The 8153-nt window shown below is 40.6% G+C and overlaps 1 protein-coding gene across 1 annotated transcript in view; it reads left to right on the forward strand.

Annotated features, from left to right (window-relative positions):
• Positions 1-278: 278 nt before the first annotated feature.
• KPNA2 (karyopherin alpha 2 (RAG cohort 1, importin alpha 1)) overlaps positions 279-8153 on the forward strand; it is a 9297-nt gene continuing 1422 nt past the window's right edge. Inside the window, exons 1-9 of the mRNA XM_012659512.1 lie at positions 279-486; positions 1827-1924; positions 2076-2213; positions 4799-4887; positions 5735-6003; positions 6261-6355; positions 6456-6719; positions 6909-7142; positions 7392-7574. Of these exons, the coding sequence (XP_012514966.1) occupies positions 1850-1924; positions 2076-2213; positions 4799-4887; positions 5735-6003; positions 6261-6355; positions 6456-6719; positions 6909-7142; positions 7392-7574 (1347 nt within the window). The 5' untranslated portion in view covers positions 279-486; positions 1827-1849. The remainder of the gene's footprint in view (positions 487-1826; positions 1925-2075; positions 2214-4798; positions 4888-5734; positions 6004-6260; positions 6356-6455; positions 6720-6908; positions 7143-7391; positions 7575-8153) is intronic.

Below are 8153 nucleotides of genomic sequence, written 5' to 3' on the forward strand. Positions count from 1 at the left end.
TTTATAAAGATAATGACTTTGAGAATCATTTTATGTTATTTGCTTAAGGCAGCCGCCCAGGAAAACGACCCCAGGACCTTACACACTTTAACCCTGAGCAAACGCGGAGCTGCCTACGGCTGGGCCAGGCGGGGCTGGGAGCCGCCCCTTCGCGCTGCATGCCGGGATCTGGAGTCCTTCCACTTCGGCCCGCAAGGCGCTCTGGGATCTCCCGGCCACTCCCTCATCTCGCGATGCTATCCTCCCCCTTGTCTTGTCGCTAAGACCCCCCCCCGCGTGTTTTTCAAATCCACCAATGGGCACACAGCTTAGGCACAAACCAGCCAATCAGAATGCGGAGTCACCGGGAAATTTAAATCGCGCCGGCCGGCTGCATGAGCCACACGGTCTTCAGGCTCAGCTCTTGTGGACGTTTCTAGGGCAGCCGACTCACAGGCTCTTGAGTTCACGCACCGCCTCCTGTGGAAGCTTGAGCTCGCTGTGCAGGTACAAACTCAGTCGCCAGCCAGGCCGGGGCGGTAACGGCTGGCCCGCGGGTTGGCCGGGCTTCTTGCTGGAAAGAGAAAGGCCTCGGGTAAACTCCGGGCCTGCCCTTGGCCTCCCTCACTGACTAGGCCTCGGGGGCGTCGTTCGTTTGAGTAGGCGGCTTAGCTGAGCAATGCGCGGGGCTGGGGCTTTAGGGCCCTAAGAGGGCTTTCTGTGAACGGCAGCGAAAGCCTTAGCGCGTCGCGGCCCGGAGGATCAGAGACAGGCCCGAGGGCGAATGTCCCGGGCAGGCCCTGGCTGCTCTGGCTCCCTCCACCGTTCGTTGCTGCATCTTCCCCGGGGTGGGGGCGGGGGGGCTGGCTGGACATGGAGGTGGCAGTTGGGAGAATTAACTATCTCTAACACGTAGGCCCTGGGTTAGCTGTGTCACAAAGCCGTAGAAGAGCATAATGGTATTAAAGAGAGCAAGTCGTAAGAAGGGCTTTGACTTTGTCACCTTTTGGAGACTGCTTTTAAGTATTTGAGTATGAATGACGCACAACTGATGTCATCCTAAGTGCATGCACTCGAAGTCCCTGGAAATGAAAATGTGAGATACTTAAGATGCAGCACTACGTTTTCAGTGTTGCCAAAAAAATGTTATGGAAGGCTCCGTGATGTAATGATGAACCAAATTTGTATTTAACTTTCAAGTGTGGCGAATGGACTCATTTTGGCCATTTAAAGACAGTAAAGTAGGGAGAGCATCCAGAGGATTTTTATTTATTGTTCTAGGGCGTAGTTTTTAACTTTAACTCGGTTCCCCTACTTTGTCTTCAGTCGACTATTCTGGACTCAAAGAGTTTACGGACGCATTGTGCAAAACGGTGGATGCATGTGGCTACTGAGCATTTAAAAAGTGGTTAGTAGGAATTGGAAATATGCTGTAACATTTCAAAGACATAACATGAAAAAGTGTAAAATATCTTGATATTTTTTATATCGATTAAATGTTGAAATGATAATATTTGGATGTGTTTTAATTTTAAAAAGTTAATTGTTAGAACTAATTTTACTTTTTGCTTTTTTTAAATATGTGGCTACTAGGAAATTTAAATTTGTATGGCTTGTGTTATATTTCTGATGGACAGTGCTGCTCCAGGAAGTCTCAACCCTTCTTAGGGGAGGGGACAATTATCTTTTGATTAAAACTATTTCATAGTGCTGAAAACATGACGATCCTCCTCTAGTATGTAGGTGTGGATTCAGTATATGCTTGATAATTCTATTCTTATTCGTTGCTCTTTATTGACAAAGCACAATTATACAGAAGAAATTTTTTCTCTTTTCCCATTTCCTAGCTTTCTCCTTTTGTCTCATAACCATGTCCACCAACGAGAATGCTAATTCACCAGCTGCCCGACTTAACAGATTCAAGAACAAGGGAAAAGACAGTACAGTGAGTACTTTGTGTTGCTTCCCTGTGATGTTTTTAAAAATGGGAAGGTATTTGGGTAAGGAATGAAAACTTGGGAAGTATTTATTTTAAATGTTCTTATTTGGCAACAACTTAAATGATAGGTGAAATGGAAATGTTATATTTTCTCAAGGAAATGAGGCGGCGCCGAATAGAAGTTAATGTGGAGTTGAGAAAAGCTAAGAAGGATGACCAGATGCTGAAAAGGAGAAATGTAAGCTCGTTTCCTGATGATGCTACTTCTCCACTGCAGGAAAACCGCAACAACCAGGTGAGTATATTTTAGTTTATGAATTATGTTAAACCCAGAAACTCAATAGGAGTTTTTCTTAGAAATTTAAATAACATTCCGAGTCTTATGGTTTTAAGTATCCGTAAACATCTTTTTCTCTGCTTCCAATCAGTAAGTCTGCCTTCTCTCCATAATCCATTGAAGTTGATGCTAAGGCCTTCCTTTTGCTCTGACCTTTCCTTCAGGTTTCCCTGCATTTCTAGTTACTAGCTGTCAGCCTTACCTGATCATTCCAATGTTGACTGAAAGTTAATGTGTCTAGAACAATCACTTATTGGCTTATTTCTACCTTTTTTGGTATTCTCTATTTTTTGTATTTGTCATCAGTTTTCTTCTGGCCTTTTTCCTCCTGAAATATTTATAGTAGCCTCCTAATTTATCTTTTCCTTCATTCTATACCATATACCATTTTCCCCATTTTTTTTTTTTTTTTGAGTCAGTCTTGCCCTGTCACTCAGTCTAGAGTACAGTGGCATCATCGTAGCTCACTGCAGCCTCAAACTCCTGGGTTCAAGTGATCCTTCTGCTTCAGCCTCCTGAATAGCTGGGATTACAGGCTCATGCCACCGTGTGCAGCTAATGTTTTCTATTTTTAGTAGAGACAGGGTCTCTACTCTTGCTCAGGCTGGTCTCGAACTCCTGACCTCAAGCCATCCTCTTGCATTGGCACTCCCAGAGTGCTAGGATTACAGACTTGAGCCACTGCTCCCGGCCCTAAAATTTTTTATAAAGTACTGCTTTAGGCATGTTTTTTCTCTGCTCAAAATTCACATTCCATAAGGCATTCCATAAATTAGTAGAGCCATCTTAGGTTTTCTGATTTATCTTTCATCTTCCAAAGACACTGGGTACTTTCCTATGTCTTTTTTTCACACTATGCTTTTCTTTAGCACTCCACGTTTACCATTTTCATTGAATACTATTAGGTTGGTGCAAAAGTAATTGCGGTTTTAGCATTGTTGAAATTTACCGTTTGATATTGGAATACATTAAGTAAATGTGGTTGTTATACATCATTTTAATGTGCGTTTCTCACGATATTTTTTTTTGCTAATAACTTATTACTTGCCATTTATATTTATTTTAGACTATGGAAATGATGTTAGACAAAAAGCAAATTCAAGCAATTTTCTTATTTGAGTTCAAATGGGTCGTAAAGCAGCAGAGACAACTCACGACATCAACAACGCATTTGGCCCAGGAACTGCTAATAAATGTACAGTGCAGTGGTAGTTCAAGAAGTTTTGCAAAGGAGACAAGAGCCTTGAAGATAAGGAGCACAGTGGCTGGCCATCAGAAGTTGACAACAACCAATTGAGAGCAGTCATCAAGCTGATCCTCTTACAACTACACAAGAAGTTGCTGAAGACCTCAACGTCGACCATTCTGTAGTGGTTTGGCATTTGAAGCAAATTGGAAAGGTGAAAACGCGATAAGTGGGTGCCTCACGAGCTGACTGAAGATCAAAAAAAATCATGTTGTCTTCATTTGTATGCAATAGCAACCATTTCTTGATTGGATTGTGACGTGTGACAAAAAGTGAATTTTATTCAACAACTGGCGCTGACCAGCTCAGTGGCTGGACTGAGAAGCTCCAAAGCACTTCCCAAAGCCAAGCTTGCCCCAAAAAAAGGTTCTTGTCACTGTTTGCTGGTCTGCTGCTGGTCTGATCCACTACAGCTTTCTGAATCCTGGCGAAACCATTACGTTTGAGAAGTATGCTCAGTAAATCAATGAGGTACACTGAAAACTGCCACGCCTGCAGCCGGCATTAGTCAACAGAAAGGGCCCAATTCTTCTCTATGACAATGCCTGACCGCACGTCACACAGCCAACACTTAAAAAGTTGAACAAATTGGGCTAGGAAGTTTTGCCTCATCCACCATATTCACCTGACCTTTTGCCAGTCGACTACCACTTCTTCAACCATCATGACAACTTTTTGCAGGGAAAATGCTTTCCAAGAGTTCATCGAATCCCAAAGCACAGATTTTTTACACTATAGGAATAAACAACTTATTTCTCGTTGACAAAAATGTGTTGATTGTAATGGTCGCTATTTTGATTAATAAAGATGTGTTTGAGCCTAGTTACGATGATTTAAAATTCATGGTCCAAATCCGCAATTACTTTTGCACCTATGTTCTATTTCTAGGATACTAATACTGAAATCCCATCTTTAGCACTCCTTGGTCAGTCTAGCAGGAAAGACACTCCTTTCTCAGGATTCTGTAGTTCCCTGGTTCTACACCAAAATGGAAAGTAAGTGCTGTATAACACGATGTATATTTACCACTTGTTTTGTGGTATTTGTCTGCTTGTCACATTTTTCCTGTTAGGTCATAAGCCCTAGAGAAAAAAGGACACTGTCTTTTTACATTAACGGCTGCATTGGTGCTCAAACCCTTCTACTGTGATTCACAGCATACTTTTTCTTTCTTTTTTTTTTTTTAGCTTGGTCCCCCTGAGACTGTACATACTTTTATATTTGCAACACTCTACCATGGAAATATACAGATTACAGGCTTTAATCTTAATGATAATTTGCAATATGTCACTTTCAGGTCACTGTAAATTGGTCTGTTGATGACATTGTCAAAGGCATAAATAGCACCAATGTGGAAAGCCAGCTCCAAGCTACTCAAGCTGCCAGGTAAGTCTTGTCTGCTATAGCATGGGTAACCTAAGAAATTAGGTTTTATAGACTTTTCCACAGGAAGAAGACAGTGTGAGTAAAGAAAAGTTAAGCCAGCCATTTCGATAAAGATTTTATCAAAATGACATTTCAAGCCACAGGCAGGGAAAGGAGGAAATAGTGGAATTGATAGCGTCCATTTAGAATGATAGTTTCATTTATGTATTTATTGATTGACAGATAGATAGATGGATAGGGTCTTAGTCTTTTGCTCAGGCTTGTCTTGGAACTCCTGGCCTCAGGTGATCCTTCCACCTCAGCCTCCCAAGTTGTTGGGATTACAGGTGTGAGCCACTGCACCTGACAATAGATCATTTAGAAAATAAGTATATTTACACCCTTACTTCCCATCATACAGATACTTACGACATTCATAATAGAAAGGATTAATAATTTCTGTAGCTTGACAGTGTGCAGAAGAACAAATCCAAATGACAAATCATGGAAAAGACATTTAACCCCAGTAACAGTCAGGGAAACACAAGTTAACAATGAGTATAACCCTGTTGGGTTGTCCAGGTGACAAGATCTATAGTAGATTTCTTCAGGGATGCAGAGAGGAGGGTAATCTACATTACTGGTAATACTTTGATTTTTGGAAAAATGGTAGTTACCTATACCATATACGTAACACCATCAGAGTAATCTGTTTGGCTTCTCTTAAGTTCCAGGATGTCTCAGCATTTAGTGCTTCACTTAAAAGGTTGTCTAAAGTTCTAATCTCTTGAATTGCATTTTAAATTGGTTTTCACACAAACTTTTTAAATCATTTTCAACTTATATTTCTCTTTTTGTTCCCCCTTAGGAAACTACTTTCTAGAGAAAAACAGCCCCCCATAGACAACATAATCCGGGCTGGTTTGATTCCAAAATTTGTGTCCTTCTTGGGCAGAACTGACTGTAGTCCCATTCAGTTTGAATCTGCTTGGGCGCTCACTAACATTGCTTCTGGGACATCAGAACAGACCAAGGCTGTGGTAGATGGAGGTGCTATCCCAGCATTCATTTCTCTGTTGGCATCTCCCCATCCTCACATCAGTGAACAAGCTGTATGGGCTCTAGGAAACATTGCAGGTACTTGGAGTTAAAACTCTTTTGACTGAATGTATCTAGTCATAATGAGGTTGGGAGAAGGGCCTCGTTGTAAGTAATAATGACCTTTGTGTCAAGTTTTGAGCCTGCTTCAGGCCCTTATTAGGAACGAAAGTAGCACCTTAAAAAAAGACATCAGAGGCATCTGAGTAAGTTTGAGAATATTTGCTGGTTCATTCAGTCACTGAACATTGATGGTGCTAGACAAGAAGATATGATTAATCTTGCCTTTTTTCCAGGTGACGGTTCAGTTTTCCGAGACTTGGTTATCAAGTATGGTGCAGTTGACCCACTGTTGGCTCTTCTGGCTGTTCCTGATATGTCATCTTTAGCAGTAAGTTATTAACATAAGTAAGGTTACTTACTTACTGATTCTAATTTACCCCATCTCCTCAAAAGACAGAACCTCTCATTGCTTATTTCTTTTCCCCCAGTGTGGTTACTTACGTAATCTTACCTGGACGCTTTCGAACCTTTGTCGCAACAAGAATCCTGCACCACCGTTAGATGCTGTTGAACAGATTCTTCCTACATTAGTTCGTCTCCTGCATCATGATGATCCAGAGGTATTAGCAGATACCTGCTGGGCTATTTCCTACCTTACTGATGGTCCAAATGAAAGGATTGAAATGGTTGTGAAAACAGGAGTTGTTCCCCAACTTGTGAAGCTTCTAGGAGCTACCGAATTGCCAATTGTGGTAAGTTGTTAATTTATAGATTAGAATATAAAGTGCAAGAAGCATAATCAATTGATACTAATATTGAACTGTTGCCTATTTCAGGCCATGGTGGGTTTCTTGTCAAAACTTTTAGGATACAGAATTTTTGAGCAGTACTGGAAAAAGTAAAAGGTAACCACCAGCATCGACTTTTTTTTTTCTTTTCAGACTCCTGCACTAAGAGCCATAGGAAATATTGTCACTGGGACAGATGAACAGACTCAGGTTGTGATTGATGCAGGAGCACTTGCCGTCTTTCCCAGCCTACTGACCAACCCCAAAACCAATATTCAGAAGGAAGCTACATGGACGATGTCAAATATCACAGCTGGCCGTCAGGACCAGATACAGCAAGTTGTGAATCATGGATTAGTCCCATTCCTCGTTGGTGTTCTCTCTAAGGTAATGAAGTTTAGAATTTAATCAAATGATTTTTAGTATTGAAAAACAAACTGTGCTTGGTAAGGTTCTTAATGTATAAGGTTGGGTTCTACTTGGAGTCCTTTGCTAAATATCCAGTAACCCCTTACACTTAAAGTTGGGTAAAACCAGTTGGTAGTTTTAGTCATTGTGTGTTTTCGTGAAATAGTACTTTTAGAATCTTATTTGTATGATTGTTCTGGAATAAGATTATTTCTTTATGTTTATCAGGCAGACTTTAAGACACAAAAGGAAGCTGTATGGGCTGTGACCAACTATACAAGTGGTGGAACAGTTGAACAGATTGTATACCTTGTTCATTGTGGCATAATAGAACCATTGATGAACCTCTTAACTGCGAAAGATACCAAAATTATTCTGGTTATTCTGGATGCCATTACAAATATCTTTCAGGTAAGTCCTAATAAGGTGGCTTTGTTTGAATTTGGGCTTAATAATACAGTAATTGGTTTACTATTTAGACTAGGAGGAGTACAGCTAAGGTTACTCATTAGTAGGCCACAGAATCAGAAAGCCTGTGTATATGGTCCACACTCTTAATAAAAAATGTGACAGGGATTATAAAAGGAGATGACAACTGGATGATGTAATCTGAATTGAAGTCAAGTTCTTATGTAGAGATTATTCATACCTATTTTGTTAATTCTCTTTATTTCTGAATTTCATACTGAATCTTGGTGAAATTAAAGTTGAATGACTTAGTTATCTAATTATATTTTTCTTCTGGTTCCATCCCTAATTGATCCAAGCATGCCAGCATATGGCACTTTGTCATAGTGATAGTAAGCCCTACTCATCAACTTCGGATTCTGGAAATTTTTACATGTAGAAGCTGAGTCTAGAAATGAATGCTGGCATTTCCGTCACTGCATGTAAATAATTTGCCAGTATGTGGCCGATTTTTCTACTTCCCCGTATCTAACCTTCCTAAATTATTTCAAAACAAATCCATTATTTCATCTGCAGATATTT

The sequence above is a fragment of the Propithecus coquereli genome, unplaced genomic scaffold (assembly GCF_000956105.1).
Source record: "Propithecus coquereli isolate 6110/MARCELLA unplaced genomic scaffold, Pcoq_1.0 Scaffold119, whole genome shotgun sequence".
Lineage (NCBI taxonomy): Eukaryota > Metazoa > Chordata > Mammalia > Primates > Indriidae > Propithecus > Propithecus coquereli.